A 25,023-nucleotide genomic window follows, 5' to 3' on the forward strand; every position below is an offset into this window, starting at 1 on the left:
ATATTCACTCTCTCCTCCACCCACTGGATTCACTTTCTCCTTTATCCACTGCTCTCAACCATGTAAAGGTCTCCAGTATCCTGCAAAGATTTACCTGCCTCTTCTGCCCTTGTACATGACATTTTGACTCTTATCTCTTCGACATGCTCCCAGTATGAACAGTCTACACATGCTATATCCTTCTCCTCATGTGCCGCCCACTCTAAACCTTCTGAAGCTGGCTCTGAAGGTCATTAGTGAGCTCCAATCCAATGACCTCTTCTTGGCCCTCTCTGGACTTCATCACTACAATGTGACATTACTCACTAACACTTTTTCCTTTAGTTCCCATGAATCCTTTCCATGAATCCCTACCCCTCTGACCAAGACTCTGGTGTATTTTGTTTGAATCTTTTTTCACTGTTGCTGTTTCTTCTACCTTCCTCTAACTGCTGCTCAAAGGTCAGGATTTTGCTCAATGTTCTCTTCCAAGATTTTGTGTAAAGAATTTATTCACTTGCATGGCTTTATCTTGCTTCCACAAAAAAAAGCCCCAAATCTGCAAGCTCAATTCTGGCCTTCCTACTGGGTTCAGTCTCTTATGACCAATGAACGATCAGCCATCTCTGCTTAGATACAGCAACATGCCTTCATAGTCAATATCCAAAAATCACATCACCTCCTGTAAAAGGTATTTTTCCTTCTTCTGAAATCTCTATATTTTATCAACAGGGACATCTTCCTTTTTCATCAGACAAGTGAGAACACTGGCATCCTCTCGGATTCCAAGCTCTCCCTCTATCCTGCCAGTCCAAATGATTAAGTCCCAGGAGATGTCCCCTTGTAACGAGGCTTCAACCTGTTCTATCTTTGCACTCTCACTGCCCACTCATCCGTAACATTTATTCCTTATTTAAACTTCCTATAATACTATTTTTGTCCTATCACTCTTTTATTCAAAACCACAACAGACTTCCACATCTACAGGGTTAGATAATCCTGAAGAGGGGCATGTAGGTCCCTTCACAGTCTAGGTCTAGCCATATCACTCCCTGGTGGAGACTCTCCACTCTCCACTGACAGGATGCCACAGCTGAATTCATTCCCACATCCGTGTATGTGGTAGGTTCTCGATAATGCTAAGTTAGGCAACCATGTAATATACTGTCCAAACTGCAACATTTTTGAAAATGAAACAGAGCATTAGAAAATAATTAAAGTTACATATCTTTAAAAAGGCCTTATTGACCAACAAATTGTTGAACAACAAAATTGGTTTTATTGTATCAGGGGATCTTTGAGATTGTTCTATTCAAAATGAAACATAAAAATATGTTAAGGCAAAAATATTTAAATGCTGATTACCTGAAATTTAGATATAACAAAAGGAACTTAATCAAGCTATACATTTGCACATTTCTGTAATATATTACAGAATTAAAATAACTGAAATTTTGTTAGTAGATATTTATAAACTTTAATCATTTCCTTAGTCATATCTAATCTAATATCATATCACTGTTGTTTTTCTGGTTAATTCCTGTTTTTGATACGATCTTAGCACTTAGAATTTTCTCATAAAAGTACCTGCCTACTCCAACATTCTTCATTGTTAATTGTCATTATTTATTATTATTATAAATAATAATTTATAATAAATTATTATGTATTATATACAATATAATTATTAATATATTATTATAATAAATTATAAATGTATTGTTATTAATGCATTTAATATTACTAAAACTTTTGACTGACTCTTGTCTGTAGATCATAATAATTTTAGTTGAGAAAATATTCTTTCTAAATATAGTGAGGAAAAGTTAAAAATAGAACTACTATATGACCCAGCAAATTCCACTTTGGGGTATCTATCTGAGGGAACTGAAATCAGGATCTTAGAGAGGTATCTGCCCCCTCACCTTCACTGCACCATTATTCACAATAGCCAAGGTATGTAAACAATCTAATTGCCTGGGAATAGAGGGATGGATAAAGAAAATGTGGACACACACATACCTGCACGCACACACACGCAGAATTATCCAGCCATAAAGAAGAAGGAAATCCTGCCTTTTGTGCCAACGTGGATGCACTCTGAGGACATTATGCTACATGAAGTAAGTCAGACAGAGAAAGACAAATGACTCTATGTTCTCACCTGTATGTGGAATCTGAAACAGCTGAACTCTCTAGCTGAAGAGAACTGGTGGTTGCCAGGGGCTGAGAGGGTAGGGGAAATGGGGAGACGCTGGTCAAAGGGGACAGGCTTTCAGTTATAAGTTGAGTAAGTTCCGGGGTTCTAACATTCTAGCATGGTGATTATAGTTAACAAGACTGTATCATATACTTGAAAGTTGCCAAGAGAGTAGATTTTAAATATTATCAAAACACACACATACACACACACAGAAGGTGACAGAGGTATTTAGCTAATGCTATGGTGATGAGCATTTTGCAATATATACAAGTATCGATCACATTGTATACTTTCAATTTACATCATGTAATATGTTAATTATATTTCAATAAAGCTGGAAAAAAATTTTAATGCACTGAGATAACTAGTAAACTCAGAGCACCTGCTGCTAAACAGAGGATATCCTTTTTTTTTTTTTTTAATATTTTATTTATTTGACAGAGAGAAATCACAACTAGGCAGAGAGGCAGGCAGAGAGAGAGGAGGAAGCAGACTCCCTGCGGAGCAGAGAGCCCGATGCAGGGCTGGATCCCAGGACCCTGGGATCATGACCTGAGCCGAAGGCAGAGACCCTAACCCACTGAGCCACCCAGGTGCTCCTAGAGGATATTCTTAATACTAATCTTGTTAATACTGAAACTTTTAAGTATTTTTCTTAGGAATTGTCTTTTGGCCTCTGTTTAGAGGGCTTTTTTCAAATTTTTTTTTTTTTTTTTTTTTTTTTTTTTTTTAAGTAGGACCCTGAGATCAAGACCTAAGATCTTGGGGCACCTAACCAACTGAGTCACCTAGGCGCCCTGAACAAATATTTTTAATAAAACAAAATTCATCAAATAAGCTGTCTCTATTTATGATTCTTTGTTACGTTTCACCAGATCTAGAGACTGCTAAGTTATAGGCCTAATTCTAATATAGAATATAAATTCATTGAATTAAAATCAAAACCTCAATAAAAGTTTCCTGCAGGGGCACCTGGGTGGCACAGTTGGCTGCGTCCAACTCTTTTGATTTTTGGCTCAGGTCACGATCTCAGGATTGTGGGATTAAGTTCGGCATCCGGCTCAGTGCTGGGCATGGAGTCTGCTTGAGATTCTCTCTCTCTCCCTCCCCCTCTACCCCTCTCCACTCTCTCTCCTTTAAAAAAAAAAAAAAAGTTTCCTACAAATTATTATTGATGCTTTAAATATAATGGTATTATGATTACTTTTTTTAAAAAAAAGATTATTTATTTATTTGAGAGAGAGTGCATGAGCAGAGGGGAACAGCAGTGTAAGAGGGAGAAGCAGGCTCCCCACTGAGCAGGGAGCCTGATGTGGGGTTCAGTCCCAGGACCCTGAGATCATGACCTCAGCTGAAGGCAGAGGCTTAACCAACTGAGCCACCTAAAACCTCATTATGGTTATTTTATAAAGTCATTTCTTCAGAGATACGTACTCAAACATTTAAAAATTAAATGCTTTGAGGGGCGCCTGGGTGGCTCAGTCCTTAAGTGGCTGCCTTCAGCTCAGGTCATGATCCCAGGGTCCTGAAATCAAGCCCTGCATGGGGTTCCCTGCTGAGCAGCTCCCTGCTGAGCCTGCTTCTCCCTCTCCCACTCTCCCTCCTTCTGTTGCCCCTCTCACTGTGTCTCTGTCAAATAAATAAAATCTTTTTTAAAAAATTAAATGCTTTGATATATTGATTTGTTTCAAAATAATATGGGGTAGAGTTAGGGAAATATTGATGAAATAAAATCAGCCATAAGTTAGTAATTGTTGAAGCCGGTTTATGCATATGGGAACAGGGCTCACTATAGTAGTCTCTCTGCTATTTTATATTTTATATAGTTGAAATTTGCTTAATAAAAGGTTACAAAGAAAAGATTCCTCCTAAGTGGATGTTATAAACTGAATTAAACCCCCAAAATTCAAAATGTTGATACTCAACCCCCAGTGTGACTATGCTTGGAAATAGGACCTTGAAGGAAATAATTAAAATTAAATGACATCATAGAGGTGGGGCCCTAATCTGATAAGACTTTTGGTGTCCTCATAAGAAGAGAACTACAGGCACACAGAGGAAAAAGCCTTGTTATCCAAAAACCAGGAAGAGAGACCTCACTAGAAATCAACCCTGAAAGCACCCTGATCTTGGACTGTTATCTTCCAGAATTGTAAGAAAATAAATTTGTCATTTCAAACCACCTAGTCTGTAGTATTTTGTTATGGCAGCCCTAGCAGACGAATACAGAAAGATATTCAAAATTATAACTTTACATTTCAAAATTAAACCCTGAGCTCTCACTATTCTTTTTTATGGAAAATTTCAATGTCTTCATGTTTGAAAGTGTTGCCTTTAATAATTGCAATTTGCAAAAAAAAAATATATATATATATACACATATATATATTACAATTTGCTTAAAACTCTTTTTAAAAAAGCTGAAGTTTTTGGAACTTCGTTAATTGACTACATAAAGATTTCCAATTGATTATGAAAACAATACAGCCAAATGCAAAAAACTCTTTTTCTTAAAAGTTCGTATCATTGTAGGACACCTGTAAAATAATTCTTCAAAAACTCAAACATTTTTAAAGTCCACTTGATGGGAAGAAACAGAAAAGTATATACTGCCACACTATAGAAATTTTAATTCAACATCAGATGTGTCACAAGAATCATAATTCCCAAACTGTGTACATGAAAATATTTGTAAATGACAACAGCCAGTTTTTATATCCATTAGTAGAAGCCTGTTTGCACCGCATCATGTCTACCACTACAGCCAAATCCAAGTATATTCATGTTCCACAGGTTTTCTTAATTCGGAAAGAGCATTCTTTTTGCCATGTTGCCTTGTTTCACCAAAATTTATAACCTTATTATCGCCACTAAAAAAGTAGTACTTTAATCTGTTACATTAACTTGTGAACTGAATTTACAACAGCATTCAGAATAATGTCAGATGTTTCACCTTTAAGAGAATGAATTTCCAAGAATTTTACTTTGAATCCACTAACTGGATGGAAGAAATTAAAGCATTATATGAACAGAATTAATGACTTTTCTATTTGAAGCATCTGCTGTCACTGATACTAAACTGATGAATTCAACTGGTACTGAACTAGTTCTACTAAACTGATGAACTCAACTGGTACTGAACTAGTTCTAATAAACGAGCTAGCACATTAACACCTAAGATCTCAACTTCTCATATACGTACATTTGTGCTCATTTTCATTTGCTCTAGATAAAAAGTCAAGCCTCACAGAATGACATGAAAATGCATCTCCTATAGCCACATATTAACTCATCAACTTTGGACATGACTTCTTAAAAAAAAAATACTCACTTTAGACATAAATGCTAATGTTTCTTCAATAGACTTAGGTCTTGTGGTTTTCACGTTGTCAGTGATGCCACCATGGCCCCTGAGGTGGAGGGTACATGTCAACTACATTTTGTGCAGGATCATTAGCTCTCTTGGCAAATGAGAATTGAGTTCCTACTGTCCTCCGAAAACACACTTTTTTGGTTTGTTTGGTTTTTGAAGTCGAATGCCGCCAAAGGGTTTATTATAAACTATATAAAAAGTTACCAAGCCACATAATACAAAAATAATGGTATATTGAGGTCATATGATAAGTGATCAAACCACAGCAGCAAGAGAATTCAGACTGTTCCCCATGCACTTTATTTATGGCAGGCCTGCTCTGCTCTGCTCCCCATAAGTCTAGCCTCTGATTCCCCACATTTCCCACTAATCCTGCCAACTGGTAGCCAGGCAACATCATGCCTCATGCTGACTGCAGCTTGGCACATATGTCTGATATATACCAGGGGGCTTACGAAGACATTGGCTCCAGTATTTCTCCTACCACCACCCAGAACCCGAAGAAGGTGGCGGTTCTCAGCACCTGCAAGCAAGCAAAGTAGGTTGTACCAACAAGCACCCCGCACGCAGTCCTTAAAAGGGTAATGTCAGCAAGCCGTGTCAGGAAAGAGTTGGAAAGAAACAGACAGGCTGTTACTAGTCATTGTTCAGATCTTAGCAAGGCCTCAAATATAATTAATACTAGATGAGATTATGGCAGAAGATGGAAGTACAAGGTAGATGTCTGTGAAAACCCACTCCAACGGCTTTTTATGCAACAATTAATAATACTTCATTTAGAAATGAAAAATCTTGAGACAAACGCTAAACAGGATGAGTTACCAGGATAACAACCATAAAGTGGCCATTTATGCTTAATGAACACTCAAACCCATGGCTTTCTTCATGCTCTCCTCCCTGGGAAGTCAGTTCCCCTTCTGAACATCGACCCACCTTCCACCATTTGGGGCACACTTGAGCTAACTCCTGCCCCATCTCCAGCTGGGCCTTCCCTGACCCCATCAGTCCTTGGCGACCCCCCCCCGCCTCCTCTCCACTCTAGCTGTTCTGCCTACATGTGTCTCTGGATGTAATCACTACAGTAATATCATATAACCTTACAGAGGTGGGTGACCAGCTCAGTGAGGAGGAGAGTTCAGGAAAATAAATGGGGGGTAGAGGGTACATGTACTGGGGAGGGGCTGACAAAAGGAATATGGTGTTGGTACTGAGAAAAAATAATAAGCTGTATTTTCCTTTTTCAGAGCTACACATACTGGTTTGATATCTGAGCAATTTCTTGTTTTCACTTCTTACCTAAGAGTAGGGGATATTGCGGGGGGAACCTGGGTGGCTCAGTGGGTTAAGCCTCTGCCTTTAGCTCAGGTCATGATCTTGGGGTCCTGGGATCGAGCCCCGCATTGGGCTCTCTGCTCGGTGGGGAGCCTGCTTCCCCCTATCTCTCTGCCTGCCTCTGCCTACTTGTGATCTCTCTCTCTCTCTGTCAAATAAATAAATAAAATCTTTTAAAAAAGAAAAAAGAGTAGGGGACAATGGGAATAATAAGGAGACACAAAGATTTCTGTTTTAATCCTGGTCCTGCGACTGCAGATCATGCTTGTGGGGGATGGCTATCACTTCCTCCCACTTTCTTCGGCTTCCAACAGCCCACACACTCAAGTCTGAGGACGAATCTCAGTCATTTCAGAAGTCGCTTGGGAAAATGAAACACATAGGTATGAGTGAACAACGGCCGGCAATCTCAAAGCACAAATGGAAATGGTACACACGTCTTCCGGTTCTCTAACAAATGTACCGAAGACAGAGCATTTGGTTTTGCAAACCCTCCCTGATATAAAACCAAACACTCCTATTTTTATACCAATGTGGTTTCAGAAAATCACTGCAATGCACAAAAGCCATTCAAGCATCACTGTCATTTCGCCTCAAGTTTGTTATTAAACCTGTTTGGAAATGGCTGAAAGAAGAGAATATATTTCTTTAAATTCCTTCTTCGCTTAAATTCCATTCTATTTTCCTCCTGTCCCAGGACTTAATGGAGACAACGGCACGTAGGAGTGTTCCTTCTCCACAGATAGTTCAAACTTGGATCCCAGGTTCTAAAGTCGATGGAGTCCAAGTTTGCATCCTGTAGTAGTTCTGTGCAACTGGAGCATCACACGCCTACATACTTCGGCACGGCTCACAGCCTCAATTGGATCCATATGACAAACTACAAAATATCCTCGCATAACATCTGTTTGTGTTGTGACGCTGCTTTGAGCAACTGTCATTTCTTTGTCTTGCTAAGTAATTAATTCAAAATTATATAATGAGACCATCAAGGCCTGTCAAGTCCTCCCTCGCAGATTCCCTCATACCCATCCCGTTTTCCTCTTGCCCCTGCCACACTGATAACCATCATGCTAGGCTAGGGCTGGCCTCCCAAACCTGTCCACATCCAGTTATCTCACACGGCCTCAGTGTTGCCAGGACAATAAGCCTAAATTACCTCCATGCAAACCACATTCCTTCATTCAAAATAAAGCCAAACACATAGCAGCCCTTTAGTGGCTCCCAATCTGCCAAATAAAAAGCCAAAGAACTTAGCCTCACATTTAAGACCTTTTATAATCTGGCTCCAATCCAGATTTCCCACTGGAACTCCCTATTCCCTTTTACTCTCCAAAACTCCTCTGTTCCCCCCCAACACACACACACACCCACACACACACCCACACACACACACACACACACACACACACCCCTTATCTTCCTGTTTCCAGGGTTTTGCTCATACTGTCCACCTACCTGGATGCTCTCAACCACTGCCCTCCTCTTGGCCTATTCAAGTACTGCCCTTCAAAGCCAAATGCAACATCCTATCTTCACTATCTACTGTCCTATCTCTACTACCTCTTTGACCTCTATGTAACTAGGGCTTTAGAAGTAACTCACTTGCTATTTCTTTGATGCCTTGTACTCTTGGCTAGTTTTGCTCATGTTTGCTTCACTAGACTGTACTAGAGGGTATAAGTGAGCCTCTCTGGTGATCTGCTGCTACTGCTTCATCCTCTGACTTGGAACTATGTGCACAGAAGACAATTAGTATCTATATTTGATTGACGAACTGGTTAAAGATATTATGCATTTGCTCACTCAACAAATAATTATTGAATCCCAATACATGCTAGGCACTGTTACAGGCACCAGGAAAATATAAACGAGCCATACAAATTAAAAACTTCTGCCTTCATAGGATTTACATTCTCAGGAAGGAGAAAATTTTTTTTTTCAAAGTAAGCTGTAAAAGTGTTAGAAAGTGCTAAGTGCTCTAGAGAAAAATCAGGAAAAGAAAGAGTATAAGGCAGGGTGGAAAATGGGCTGTGATTTTACATAGAATTGATTGTGGAAGGCCCCTATGAACAAGTAAGATTTGAACAACAACTTGAATGAGACAAGAGTGAGGTATGTAGATATCTGGAAGAAAGTACTAGACAGCGGGAGAGCAAGTGCTAAAACCCTGAGGCAGGAACTCGCCTAGAATATTCAGGGAAGAACAAAGAGGCTAATGTGGGGTAAAGGGTGGTGGGTGGTGGATAAGAGGAGTTAGGCTGGAAGAAGCCCTGCCAGCCTTTGGGGGAGTTGGGCTGATAACACTAGGGAATGGAGCAGAGGAATGACAAATCTGACCCACATTTGAAAGGATCCACTTGGATGGTCATTGAGAATAGGCAGATGGGAATAGGACAGAGGCAGAAAGACCAGTCAGGGTAATTTAGGATGGGGATGACCTTGGGAACAAAAGTCTTGAGGAGGGGTAGAAGAGCATCTCAGACACGAGATGTTAAGTTGGAATGACACATGGGGAGACTGAGGGAGCAGTTAGACAAAGGGATCTAGAGTTCAGGAGAGAAAATGGGGCTGAAACCCACGTTGGGGAGTTATCAGTGTACAGACAGTATCAAAACTATGGGAGCAGATGAAATCCAAGGAGCGACTGTAGACAGAGAGAAAGTCCAAGCACTAAACACAGTAACCTGTCAAGACTGAGAAGGAGGAGCCTGTGAGGCAGGAGAAAAACAAGGAAACCGTGAATGCCATCTGTTGGGAAGAGACTGTGTGCTTGAGACAGTAATCCATGTTTGTGAGGAACATGGCATTGACTTAACTTAGATTACAGAGGCTAAGTGAGGGAGTTTATTTCCTCACTCCTTAGGGCAGCCGTGGTTGGGCAAATTTTAGGTAGGGGTGCTAAGATAAACAAGGATAGGATACAATTTTCCTGAAAGTAAAAATAAAATTTTGACAACACAATATTGAGTTCTGTTTTCTATGAGCCCGCCCCCCCCCAAAAAAAAGAAAAAAGCCTAGCGATAATCACATAAGAACAGGGTTTGTCAATCTTGGCACTACCGACATTTGAGCATTTGAAGCCAGATAATTCCTTATCTTGGGGGGCTCTCCTGTGCATTATGGGATGTGTAGCAGCACCCTGGACTCCAACCACTAGATGGCAGTAGTAGACCCCTTCACCTCCCCTTCAGAAAGTGCCAAATGCCCCTGCAGGGCCAAATCCGCCCAACCTGACAACCACCAAGTTAGAGCAAGAGGTCCATGAAAGCCAAATCTCAGTATACTTGAAACATCCTAACTGCTGAACGTATCTGTTAATTTCTGCTGATCCTCTAATTCTGCTGATAATCTCTTCCCCAGACTTCTTAACAACCGGCTGATTTGGGAGGTTCTCACTGTATTCATTACCCAGAGTGAAGAAAGCAAGCAAGTAGCTAAAAAATGTACTTCTAATTTTTTTCAATATAAAAGATATGCCCCAAATCTACCCAGTTCAAAAATGATCATCTCTGCCCATGCTTGTTCATGGCAGCACTGTTCATAAGAGCCAAGAAGCAGAAGCAACCCAGTGGTCAACCACAAACAGATAAACAAAAGGTGGTATATCCATCACAGTGGAAATTCTGACACACGCTACAACATCGGCATTATGCTGGGGAATTTGCTAGTCACAAAGGGACAGATACTGTTATGAGACTACTCATCCGAGGTACTTACAGTAGTCAAATGCAGAGAGACAGGAAGTAGGATGGCTGCCAGGGACTAAGGAAAGGGGAGAATAGGGAGCTACCATTCAATGGGTACAAAATTTTAGTTCTGCAGGATAAAAAAAAAGGTGTAGATGGGGCCTGGGTGGCTCAGTGGATTAAGGCCTCTGCCTTCGGTTCAGGTCATGATCCCAGCGTCCTGGGATCGAGCCCCGCATCTCTCTGCTCAGCAGGGAGCCTGCTTCCTCCTCTCATTCTCTCTCTGCCTGCCTCTCTGCCTACTTGTGATCTCTATCTGTCAAATAAAATAAATAAAATCTTAAAAAAAAAAAAAGTGTAGAGATGGCAGGTAGTGATGGTTGCACAACGATGGGAATGCACTTAATGCTGTGGAACGGTACACTGAGACATGGTGAAGATGATAAATTTTATGTTATTTACTGTCTACCACAATTTCAAAAAAAAAAAAAAAAAAAAAAAGCACACAAGCTCTGCGGTCAGACTGTCTTAAGTTCAAATACTGACAAAATGCCCAACAAGGTATCTGGGTCACAGTAAGCTCCTCAGTAAACAGGAGGAGCTGATTACAAAGTAGTATTTTCACCAGAATTCTACCAAGTCAGTGTGCATGTCTGTCAGGACCCACGGTTGACAGTAATTTGTGCATTTGATTGGTGAAATAGGAAAACAGTTATAAAGAAAGCATGGTTTAAAAAACAATGATCAGGGGCGCCTGGGTGGCTCAGTGGGTTAAAGCCTCTGCCTTCGGCTCAGGTCATGATCCCAGAGTCCTGGGATCGAGCCCCGCATCGGGCTCTCTGCTCAGCAGGGAGCCTGCTTCCTCCTTCTCTCTCTCTGCCTGCCTCTCTGCCTACTTGTGATCTCTCTCTCTCTGTCAAACAAATGAAATCTTAAAAAAAAAAAAAACAATGATCATTTCTGACAATAAAATCATTTTACCAACTGAATATCATTAAGCACAAAGTAAGGTTAATTTCTTCCCCCTCAAAATTCCCCCTCTCCTGTGGATCTGTCTTGTCACTTATTTTAAAGATCCAGACTCTTTTTGTACTATTTTTTCAAACCTCAAAAATATTTTAAACATTTAAAAATGTGTATATATATAGACTTTTTCTTAAATGATCAATAATCCATTCTAGATGTTACCCTGTTTATATGAGTTTTGCTTCCATTATTGATTTCCACAATCCCCTGCCCAGTCCTATAGGGACTGTAATTCAGACTCCCATCCATTTCATCCTAACATATCTGCTGGAAAGAGAACCTAACTTTCATAGCTGCATGTGTATTAAGGACAGTTAAAGGAAAGAAATAACAAAATAAAACATATAAGTCAATAACAGAAACACAACAGAAAGCATCTAAAAGAAAACCAATATTTTCACTGACGAGCAAGAAACAGTGATCAGCAGAGGCTCCCTTCTCAGCTTGCAAAGCGAAGCTCACCAGGTAGGAGGGCAGGAAAGAGGTACTCATTCAGTCAGAAACCAAAGCAAAGAAAAACCTAAGTGCCCAGAGCAGATGGGGCTTTCCTAACCGTCTCACCTGCATGGGGTTGATCTTCACCGAGCGCTCAAAGCACTCCACACATTCTCTGAACTCCTTGTTCCGCAGATGAAGGAGGCCTTTGGAGCGCTGGGCCCGAGCACTGCGGTGGCGGGACAGCTCCCAGGCCCGGTCGTAGCAAGATTGGTCTCGAAGGACATCTCCGAGCAAGCAGTATAAACTCGGTGTTTCTTTTTTCTCCAGCTCTTGCCTAAGGATTTCTTCTGCCTAGAAATAATGAAGAAATAACTGAATTGCTTAGAGTGACAAATGACTATTTTTTTTTTAAGCACATATACATCTTTATCCCACAGGATCCAAATGTTTCTTTTCAAAGTTTGAGATAACCCACTTATTTCCTGCATCTGAGACTCAGGCAGAATAAGAGAAAACAACTACGGTACAGGTGAAAGAGAGGAACAAGAAGAGGCGAATGCTGCTTTACTGGCGTCTGGAATTCTCCAGAATCCTCCCGGAAAGAAAGGCACCAAGGAGAGGTGAGAGCAGCCTCTTGAATTCACCTCTACCCAATAGCAATGAAAAATAGGCTTTTCCTTTTTTATGTTATTTATTGTTTGTTTGCTTTGTTTCTCCTTTCTTAAAATGGCATGCTCAGGGAGGCTGGGATTGCTGAAACATTTATAAAAGAAGGAGGGGGTTACAACTTCATAATCACTGCTTTTTCTCAAAGATAAAACTTGTCATCATGAGGTCTGCTTCCAGACAGTCCACTCACTTTAGGAATTAAAGACCATCCTCAGTATATGGCAAAAGCTTGGGTATGACTCACAAAGGTCCACCTCATCAGCTGAACTAATTCTGGACTTGTTACCCCTACTACTCCACTCCCCCCTACCCCTTTACCCCTTGTTTCTGATCAGTTTCAACAGTATGCTAGCAGCTCTGCTTTCCATCCTCACACACAAACACCTTCCCATAAGCAGCAGTGGGGTCACCAAAGATGCCAAGACAGCCACAGACGCAACGGATGTAGATAGCCAGGAAGCCATCCTATTGTAGTTAACAAGATACTTTATAGACTCCGTAATTTACGTAGCTGGCGTTCGTAAAGTCCATACAGTTGATTTGCTTTAGGCTGCACACCGCTAGAATTCTTAAGCAGTCCAATTTTTGCAAAATCTTTTTAAAAGGTGGTTGCATATTGCACTGTATGTTAACTAAAACTTAAATAATAAAAAAAAAAGGTGGTTGTATTTCTCAAAGGATCTCTGGATACTAGCTCCTCTGCACTTCTGCAGGAGTTACGGGTTATGTAGGCTTTTTAGGCCTAGTCTGAAAATGGAACCAGAATTTATTAAACAGTTTCCAAGCAAAAAGAGTTCTAAATCCAAATAGCCAAAATACCCATGACATTTTCAAATAACATCCATGTAATTCCTCTATAACAGATGACACAATAGCTATTACTGTATTTAACCATAATTCTGTAAGGTCATCTAAATGTCCAACACACGCATATCTACATATACACCTATAGTATCCAACCGAATTACATGTACCAGACTGCAGCCACGGCAGGATTTTTGCTGAAATGATCTCATAGTGTAGTTGAAGGCATTTCTCCTGGTGATATGGCATTGAAAACTGATACCCACACCCTCCCAGAAATTCTGAAGGCTATGCCTGCAGAAAATAAATTTTTGTGACTAGCTATCTGATCTAGTTGGATTTGAAGACATGAGGAGCCAGCGATCATGAGTGGGTGTAACATTGGTAGTCCATGATATCCAGGGACGAAAGAATTTCTTAAATTATCACCTGTGGGAACTCAGAATAAAGCACCAACCTAATGTAAGGCTTCTGTGAATTATGTGATAGGATCCTGAGGCTACCAGATTGTGAGGTGAGCTAGCTGCTTCTAAGGTCACTGAACAGCTCAACAAAGAAAACAATGTGCAGTATTTTAAATCCTCAAGGTCAGAAAACCAAGGAATGTCTATGATTCCTAAAGGAACTTCTTTTCCCTTGTACCTGCCAACTTAGTACAGCCAAAACTCTGATGTAGACATTGCTCCTGCATGTCTGCTGACTGACAATACAGGACAAAGTCAGTTTCACTAGATCTGTGTGCAAGTTAAGGCATTTGGCTGGGTTAATTGATTGTTTTAGTCATTCATTTTTCTCCCTCTACTGCCTTTTAGCTATAAAAGGCATTTGGTTATTTTTCGTTGATTGTTCTGGTGCTAATCATGCATGTCTTCAATTTGTCAAAGTTCATTTAGAGTTAACATTGTATCACCTCACCTTTTTCATGTCACAAGTGGCCCAGTCAAGCCCTTCCTAAATTTCTGTTCCACAGAAACAATGAAAGAGAAGTGATTCCTGTTGTTTTCAGCCACTAAGTTTTGATGTGGTTCGCAGCAATAGTAACTGCAGTGATTGTTTAAAACAGGAAGGTTACTCTAGTACTACTCCCTTCATCTTGGTCAGGAGAAGAGGCCATGGATCATGAAAGAGAAAGACCTAAGAATTTAACTAAGGACATTGGGGATGAGTCAGATAATAGAAATCTCCAAACCCTACAGAGCTTCCAATACCAGTGAGGCAGTCCTCCCCTATCTGTTAAGACTCGTGCTACTTTGCTTAAAGACAACAGAATGACTTACTGCACCTCAGGGAGATACCCTGCGACAGAATGACAATTCCCTTCATATCTTCCCCTTCCATTCCTTACTGTCTCCATATATGTAAGTAGACTTATACACAAAGAGAACCACAAGATTTTATTATTTTCTATAGGGGAAAATCTTGGGCCATGGGGAAAAAGAGATTCTAAGGGGGATAGACCATAGATAAATTGTGGATCATGATTATAAACAATTAAGGTTCTCATCAGAAATTTCTGATTCACAGGACTAACTCAAGCAGCTGACGATGATTCTAAATTATTTGCTCGACTGCCGGACTAAAATCTGGACTCGAATGTGGCCAAAACTAAGCTAAGATGCCAGAAATTCCTTGGTGTGATGTGGAGGAAAGAATCCAACAATTTAGGAAGAAAAGGCTGTTGTCAGTTTATTATTTACAAGCTTTTCACCCATCCCAATGTCCTCCAAGAGGGCCCAGGGGATACTCCTTTCATCTTGGCTTTGAGAAATACATTGTATACAGAGTATAAGCATTTTTTAAAAGTGCTATATAGATGCCCTGTATAAGCTGGGGGAAAAAACTTGAAGATCCCTCAGTTGAAATGAGCTTCCTGAGCTCAGTGGGGAATATCAGAATTTAAGGTAACAGACAGCTGATAGCACTTAACCCCTGGAAGCAAGGTGAGTATAGTTGCTTGCAACAGTCACAGCCAGAGTAATAACGAAAACAGTGCAACAAGAAGGGACCTTAGGTGGTGGCTGACTGACCAAGAAGCCTTAGGACCAAATTATATGTACGCCAACTAAGTCCAAACTTGATCTATATAACATTAAAAAAAAAACCCTAGGTTTGGACACCAGACATCTGACCCAAGTCACCATTCTAAAACACTGTTTCTCACCCAATTGGGAGAGAAATCCTTGAGGTATTTCAGAGTCAGAGCCTCTTTAAAAAATTAAGGAAGGAAAGAAGAAGGAAGGGAGGAAGGAAGGAAGGAAGTGAGGGAGGAAAGGAGGGGCGGGCCAATACTGATGAAGAAGGACCCCACTGTAATATAACTATCATATAAACTAATTCTTCTCTTGTCATGCCCAAAGACATAAACTTTAACATTTGCCAGGTAATTCTTTCCTGAGGCAGAAGAAATACCTGTCTTATCAGGATTGGTAAGTTCTTAGTTAATGCTATTCCTCTGGGACCCAGAACATCACCATGATGAGTCAGTGGGTTTATGGGAGTCAGTAGATCCCATGGTAGGCCTAGTAAATCATATGTACCGCTATGTCAACTTGCTTCAGATGGAAACTATGATTCCCCAAATCCCTTTCCCTTCAGACTTTGCATTACAGTTGGTCAGTGGGGAATGTGTTGGGGATCTGAAAGGCAGAAGTAAAGCAACAGCCTTTACTCTTGGAAGGTGGTTGTGGTTAATTATGGTGTCACACAAGAAGCAAAAGATGCCCCTTGGATTCCAGCTTGTCCTTTGCTCTATGTATCCAGCTTATGCTTCCGATTGTGGACCCTGCCAACCAAAAGCAGTCCCAGGACCACCATCAGACATTTCACTGGGGAAACAGGACTGGCAGCTACGTACAGACAACAGCTTTCCACAAATCTCTCCACAAGTTCCTCTTTCATGCTTCCATTTCAACGGCTGGAAGGCCTCAGCTTCTCTGACTCCCTGGTGAGTTCTGACTTAGCCACTATGCCAGTGCTTTGTGTGGTCTGGGAAATGATTTCTTTCCCTGATAACTTCTCCTCCCTCTTCCAGAGCTTCAGTTCTCCCGCTCTCCCCATGTCTGCATAAGATCTAATTCCTTTAATATGCCCCTTGATGACATCCCAAAACTACTCAAAGTGGCTCTGCTTCCATCAACAAAACCTGAATGGTACAATTTTTTTTTTTTCATTTTTGCCTTTTACACTCCTTATGTGTCCTCCCATTTGATAATGATTTACATATTGGTTTTTAATCCAATATGCATTAAATGTATTATCTCAATCCCTATAGTAAGTCTGAGAGGTAGACATTAATATGCCCATTTTTAATACAAAGAAATAGAAGCTTATATTCCTTGGTCAGCTGGTCATTCCAAAACCAAGAGATACTAAGTTGAAAAATGGGACCTTAATTTCAGGTTCCGTACTTTTCCTATATTCCACGGGTGGGTATCAGCAAAAATGGTGGTCTAAGAACCTCTGAAAACTCCCTACTCCATAGAAGCAACAAGAAGACTGGCAAAGAGTATTAGAATTAACTTTTTTGGTAACCCTGGAATTGATCATTGATAACCCTGGAAATCAACCAAAAACTTGAAATAATCCAGACAATGTTTATTCTACCCCTCCCCCTAAGAAATGCTGTTATCTTGGTAAGATTACCAAGTTTGTGTGATTTTAACTTGCACCATTCCTATTCCATTTTCTCCAACTCTGCAGTAGCTTTGAACCAACAGCAGGCAATCGTGGTGATTGGTGGCCTGGCAGCCACCAGAGGGAAAAGAGTGGAATTAGAGCTCTTCTGAAGTCTCATTTCCAAAGAACTGTCATTATCTGACCTGGCTGGTGGTTGCCTAGAAGAATCCACTTGCAAGGTTGTCTATGACTGAGTTTATCCAGTGATAAACCTCTGAGTTCATCCAGTGAAAAGCCTTTGTCTAAAATAATTACAACTGGTTAATTTTGTAGCTGTCTCAAGTGGTAAATAGAATGTGGGACAAACAATAGGCTAACCAAAAAACTTAAAAATGAAAAAGGAAGTAAGGAGTACCTAAGGTCTTTGAAAGGCTCCAACATATTCATGGGAATCCAGAAGGCATGTGTAGGGTGCTGCACATGTTCAGGATAAGACCCGAGAAAGCCATAAGCTCTCACCTCAGGCTGACTCAGAGGCTTCGCACCAGATGTCAGTAAAAGCTAGGACAGGGCTGCTGATTGCCTGCCTCAGTGTTAGAAGCATGCTCCAACACACACACACACACACACACACACACACACACACACAGAGCCCATCAGCAAAGACTGGGAGACCTGTTGATTCTGGCATTCAAGGAATATTCTGTCCAATCGTTAGCTGCCCATTAAGCTAACCAACCTGAGACTTCAGTGGCTGCACAGGACAAAGAACACAGGACAAAGAACACACTAATTTACAGAATTAGTCAAGAAATATCACTAAACAAACAAACAAAAATCACAAACAGCAATAACAAACTGATTTCCAGAGTTGTCACATTATATTATTTAAAATGTCCAATTTTCAACAATTTATAAAAATATGCAAAGAAGCAAGAAAGTATGGCCATAACATAAGAAAAAAAGCAATTAATAGAAACTCACTGAGGATTCCCAGATGATGGGCTTAATAGGCACTTAAAACATACTATCTTAAATGATCCCTCTGATCCCTCTTACAAGGACTAAAAAAATAACACCAACACACACACACAAAGTAGTGACACCTGCCTGGCTCAGTAAGTAGAGCAGGCAACTCTTGACCTTGGGGTTGTGAGTTCAGTTACTTAAAACTAAAATCTTAAAATAAAATTTAAAAAAAAGTAAAAATGACAAGGGAATTAAAATGGCACAGTAAAAAAAAATACCCATTTAACCAAAAAGAAGGCAGTAATAGGGAAAGAGAAAAGACATAAGACATATAGAAAATAACAAAATGACTAATATACATCCTACATTATCAGTAAATAAATTAAATGTAAAAGGATTAAATACAACAATCAAAGGCAGGAACTGGCAGAAAGGATAAAAAAATGATCTAACCAAATGCTTTCTACAAGAGACACACTTTAGATTCAGACACACAAATGGGATGAAAAGGAAGGAAGGAAGGAAGAAAGGAAAGAAGGAAGTGGAAGGTCAAGTACACAGGAATCAAAAGAGAGCTGGAGTGGCTAAATTAATAGACAAACTTCACCTTAAGACTAAAATTGTTAATAGGACAAAGAAAGTATATTTTAATGATAAACATTTAATCCATCAAGAAGACAAAATTATAAGTAGACATTCACCTAACCATGAGACCCAAATCACATGAAGCAAAAACTGACTTCTCTAAAGGAAGACATACACAATTCATCAATAATATTTGAAGACTTGGCTTTCCAACCTTGGATAACAGATATTACAGTTATATAGAAGATAGAAATAGAAGACTTGAACAATGTTATAAACCAACTAAGCCCAAAAGACATCTAAAGAACATTCCACCCAACAGCAGCAGAACACTCTCCAGTATATTCTACATATTAGGCTGTAGACAAGACTCAGTGAATTTGAAAGGACTGAAGTCATACTTAGTATCTTCTCCAACTATGATGGGATGAAATTAGAAATCAATAATAAAAAGAAATTTAGGATGGGTGTCAAGGAGGACACGACTGAGATAAGCACTGGGTATTACACTGAACTAATAAATCATTGAACACTACATCAAAAACTAATTATGTACTATAAGGCTAACTGAGCATGAAAAATAAATTTTAAAAAGAAGAAATTTAGTAAGTTTACAAATTCATGGAAATTAAATAACACAGTCCTAAATAACTAATAGGTCAAAAAAGAAATCACTGGGAAATTAAAAACATTGAGATAAATGAAAACATAATCTGACAAAACTTACAGGATGCAGTGAAAACAGTGTTTAGAGGGAAATTAGAGCTGTAAATACCTATTTTGAAAAAGAAAAAAGATAGCAAAACAATCATCTAATCTTTCACCATAAGAAACTAGGAAAAAAAAAAGTAAACGCAACCCAAAGAAGCTGAAGGAAGAAAATAAGAAAGATTAGTATAAATAAAAAAAAGAAATACACCAGAAGTTGATTCTTTGAACTGAAATTACTAAAATCAGAAATGAAAGATGAGAAATTACTACCAACCTTATAGAAATAAAATGGATTATAAGGAAGTACTATGTTCCACAGGTATCCAATACAAAAAACAGGATCCAGGGTTCAGAACATCAGGTCATACCCTTTAAACACCTGCATGACCTAAAACTACCATTCTACAAATACTTATTCTACTTCTAAATGCATTGTAATATAGACTGTAAAGATCATGTTGTATGTCTAAAGACATACAACACAGACCTAGTGCTGGCAACCTTGCAAAGACAATATACAAGTGAAAGACTAAATAATAATCGTGAAAACCTTCACATTTGAAAATGCTAAGTTACTGGGGATTTCAAGTACTTCCTTCACCAACTCGTTATCTATCTAAACTCTTACAAAAATGAGGAACACAGAGAGTGAGTGGTATGCAACATCTTATTACCAAACAATATCAATTCTGGGTATAATATTCACTGGAACATGGGTCTCAAGGGCCAAAATGGGGTAGCTTCCTGAAGAAATTAAGAAACACAAGAGCAGCTTCCTGGGCATGATGGCAGAGGAGTACTGGACTGAAATGATATCAGGTCGCAGGAATTCAGCTAGATAGTTATAAAACCATTCTGAACACTTACAAACTCAACAAGAGATCAAAGAGAGGAAGAACAGCAATTCTAGTAACAGAAAATCGACTACTTTCTGAAAGGTAGGATGTAGGGAGAAGTGAATCCAAAGCAACAGGAAGATAGACCACAGGGGGAGAGGCTGGATCCTGGCAAGCAGCAGAGCAATGGAGCACAAAATCCCAACTTTTAGAAGTCAGCTCCACTGAGGGACATTGCTCCAGAGGCAAAGCGGGGGTGGAGTCCTCATGGGGACAGTGTGGTCTCAGGTCCTGCGGGGTCACAGAAGGATTGGGGGTGTCTGAGTGTAGCAGAGCTTGCAGGTATCAGAGCAGGGAAGCCAGCTACAGAGAAAGGGCCAAAGAGCGAGCTCTCAGCTTGGGGTTACCTTAAACTGTGATCCAAGGCACAGTCGGTCCACTGCTCTTTGAGCAGAGACCCTACAAGTGGCAGATCTGGGGAGAACCCCCTGGAAGAGCAGAGTGGCAGATCAGCTGGGTTTGGAGACTCCAAACGGGGCTGTGTGCCAGAGACATAAACGCTTGGTCACAGGCTGGGTGAGCTAGGAGTGTGGCCGGAGACCAGGGAGACAGAAGTGATTGAGCACTTTTCTCCAAGGGCGTCCGGGGGAGGGGGGGCGCTCTCGGCTCCTCCAGGCTGGAGACTGGGAGGCTTTTATTTGTATTCACGTCTTCCAGAGTTCTAAGGAAAGAGTTCCGGGAACAAAAAGTCCTGAGAGCTAACTTGAGCAGATTACTTAGCCAGCCCCTGGCAAGGGCAGCGCAATTCCACCTCAGGCAAAGACATCTGAGAATCATGACAACAGGCCCCTCCCCTAGAAGATCAGCAAGAACATTCAGCCAAGACCAAATTCACTGATCAAGGAGAATAGTGGAATTCCAGAGGAGGGTAAAGCAAAGCATGGAATTCATGGCTTTCTCCCCATGATCCTTTAGTCTTGCAAAGTTAAATTAAATTTTTTTAATTTTATTTTTTTCTTATTCTACTTTTTTAAACTTTTCCTCTTTCCTCTTTTAACATTTTTGTAACTAGTTTATCTTAACAATACTTTTCTTAAAAAAAATCTTTTTAAACCTTCATGATTATAGTCATATTTTATCCTTCATTGTATTTAACCTTATTTTTTTGTATACATATAGTTTTTTTCCTTAAAAATTTTGGTAGACAGTTTCTCCTAATAGATCAAAATATACCCTAAATCTAGCACACAGCTTTGTTCTAGTCTCCAGCTGAGCACATTCTCTCCCACTTTTCTTTTTGTTCTTTCTTTTTCCAAACAACTTATTCTTTTTTTAGAAATTTTTTTAAAATTTTCATCTTTACAGTCATATTCCATCCCTTCAGTGTGTTTACCCTTATTTTTGTATATATATAAGTTTTTCTTTCTTTAAAATTTTGGGAGGTAGTTTCTTCTAAGAGACCAAAATATACCCAAAATCAAGTAGGTGGCTCTGTTCTACTCACCAGTCATATACATATAATTATGTATTATTATATTATATTAATTATTACATATATATTATACATATAATATATATGGTTTTTTTTTATTTTGTACCCCCCTTTTCCCTCCCCCCAGTTTGGGGTCTCTTCTGATTTGGTTATCATACATTGTTCTGGGGTCTTTGCCACCTTTTAGTATTTTACTCTCTCGTTCATATATTCTTATCTGGATAAAATGACAAGGCAGAAAAACTCACCACAAAATAAAGAACAAGAGGCAGTACTGAAGGCTAGGGACCTAATCAATACAGACATTGGTAATACGTCAGATCTAGAGTTCAGAATGACGATTCTCAAGGTGCTAGCTGGGTTCGAAAAAGATACGGAGGATATTAGAGAAACTCTGTCTGGAGAAATAAAATCCCTTTCTGGAGAAATAAAAGAACTAAAATCTAACCAAGCTAAAATCAAAAAAGGAATTAATGAGGTGCAATCAAGAATGGAGGCTCTTACTACTAGGATAAATGTGGCAGAAGAGAGAATGAGTGATATAGAAGACCAAATGACAGGGAATAAAAAAGCTATGCAAAAAAGAGACAAACAACTACTGGACCACGAGGGGAGAATTCGAGAGGTAAGTGATACCATAAGATGAAATGATATTAGAATAATTGGGATTCCAGAAGAAGAAGAAAGAGAGAGAGGGGCAAAACGTATATTAGAGCAAATTATAATAGAGAATTCCCCTAATGTGGCAAAGGGAACAAGCATCAAAATCCAGGAGGCACAGAAAAACCCCTTCCAAATCAATAAAAATAGGTCCATACCCTGTCATCTAATAGTAAAACTTACTAGTCTAAGTGACAAAGAGAAAATCCTGAAAGCAGCTTGGGACAAGAAGTCTGTAACATACAATGGTAGAAATATTAGATTGGCAGCAGACCTATCCACAGAGACCTGGCAGGCCAGAAAGAACTGGCATGATATATTCAGAGCACTAAATGAGAAAAATATGCAGCCAAGAATATTATATCCAGCTAGGTTAACACTGAAAATAGAAGGTGAAGGAGAGAGAAAAAGCTTTCAAGACAAACAAAAATTAAAAATTTGCAAACACCAAACCAGCCCTACAGGAAATACTGAAAGGGGTCCTCTAAGCAAAGAGAGAGCATAAAAGTAGTAGACCAGAGAGGAACAGAGACAAATACAGTAACACTCACCTTACAGACAATACGATGGCACTAAATTCCTATCTTTCAATATTTACCCTGAGTGTAAATGGGCTAAATGCCCCAATCAAAAGTCACAGGATATCAGAATGGATAAAAACACAAAACCCATCAATATACTATCTACAAGAAACTCATTTTAGAGGCAAAGACACCTCCAGATTTAAAGTGAAGGGGTGGAAAACAATTTACCATGCTAATGGACATCAAAACAAAGCTGGGGTGGCAATCCTTATGTCAGATCAATTAGATTTTAAGCCAAAGACTATAATAAGAGATGAAAAAGGACACTATATCATGCTCAAAGGGTCTGTCCAACAAGAAGATCTAACAATTTTAAATATCTATGCCCCTAACATAGGAGCAGCCAACTATATAAACCAATTAATAACAAAATGAAAGAAACACGTTGACAATAATACAATAATAGTAGGGGACTTTAAACACCCCCTCACTGAAATGGACAGATCATCCAAGCAAAAGATCTTGGTTGTGTGTGGTTGGTTGTGTCATCTAAATGACACACTGGACCAGATGGACATCACAGATATATTCACATCATTCCATCCTAAAGCAACAGAAAAACACTTTCTTCTCTAGTGCACATGGAACATTCTCCAGAATAGATCACATCCTGGGTCACAAATCAGGTCTCAATGGTACCAAATGGTACCAAAAGATTGGGATCATCCTACTAAAGAAAAAATGGGTCAACCAGGAAATTAAAGAAGAACAGAAAAAATTCATGGAATCAAATGAAAATGAAAACACAACTGTTCAAAATCTGTGGGACACAGCAAAGGCAGTTCTGAGAGGAAAGTATATAGTCATACAAGCCTTTCTCAAGAAACAAAAAAGGTCTCAAGTACACAACCTAACCCTATACCTAAAGGAGCTGGAGAAAGAACAGCAAAGAAAGCCTAAACCCAGCAGGAGAAGAGAAATAAAGATTAGAGCAGAAATCAATGAAATAGAAACCAAAAGAACAATAGAACAAATCAACGAAACTAGAAGCTGGTTCTTTGAAAGAATTAATAGATAATTAGATTATTTAATAAATTAGATAAATTAGATAATTAATTATCTAAATTAGATAATAAAATTAGATAATTAATAAATAGATTAAAATTGATAAACCCCTGGGCAGACTTATCAAAAAGAGAAAGGACCAAATAAATAAAATCATGAATGACAGAGGAGAAATCACAACCAACACCAAAGAAATATAAATAATTATAAAAATATATTAAGAGCAACTACATGCCAGCAAATTTGACAATCTGGAAGAAATGGATGTATTCCTAGAGACATGTAAACTACCAAAACTGAACCAAGAAGAAACAGAGAAACCAAACAGACCCATAACCAGTAAGGAGATTGAAGCAGTCATCAAAAATTGCCCAACAAACAGGAACCCAGGGCCAGACGGCTTCCCAGAGGAGTTCTACCAAACATTTAAAGAAGAATTAATACCTATTCTCCTGAAACTGTTCCAAAAAGTAGAAATGGAAGGAAAACTTCCAAACTCATTTTATGAGGCCAGCATTACCTTAATCTCAAAACCAGACAAAGTCCCCATCAGAAAAGAGAATTACAGATCAATATCCTTGATGAACACAGATGTGAAAATTCTCCTCAAAATACATTAAAAGTATTATTCACCATGACCAAGTGGGATTTATTCCAGGGCTGCAAGGTTGGTTCAACATCTGCAAATCAATCAATGATTATTAATAATTATTAATACATAAATAAAAGAAAGAACAAGAACTATATGATACTCTCAATAGATGCTGAAAAAGCATTTGACAAAGTACAGCAGCCTTTTTTTTTTTTGAGAACTTTTTTTATTTTATTTTTTATAAACATATATTTTTATCCCCAGGGGTACAGGTCTGTGAATCACCAGGTTTACACACTTCACAGCATTCACCATAGCACATACCCTCCCCAATGTCCATAATCCCACCCCCCCTCCCAACCCCCCTCCCCCCATCAACCCTCAGTTTGTTTTATGAGATTAAGAGTCACTTATGGTTTGTCTCCCTCCCAATTCCATCTTGTTTCATTTACTCTTCTCCT

At 39.3% G+C, this 25,023-nt stretch overlaps 1 protein-coding gene across 1 annotated transcript in view; it reads right to left on the bottom strand.

The window, feature by feature from the left end:
• Positions 1-25,023, bottom strand: part of TTC27 (tetratricopeptide repeat domain 27) — a 175,459-nt gene that overhangs the window by 43,297 nt on the left and 107,139 nt on the right. The window contains exon 13 of the mRNA XM_047746251.1: positions 12,164-12,391. Within this exon, the coding sequence (XP_047602207.1) occupies positions 12,164-12,391 (228 nt within the window). The remainder of the gene's footprint in view (positions 1-12,163; positions 12,392-25,023) is intronic.

This window comes from Lutra lutra, chromosome 9 (assembly GCF_902655055.1).
Source record: "Lutra lutra chromosome 9, mLutLut1.2, whole genome shotgun sequence".
Classification (NCBI taxonomy): domain Eukaryota; kingdom Metazoa; phylum Chordata; class Mammalia; order Carnivora; family Mustelidae; genus Lutra; species Lutra lutra.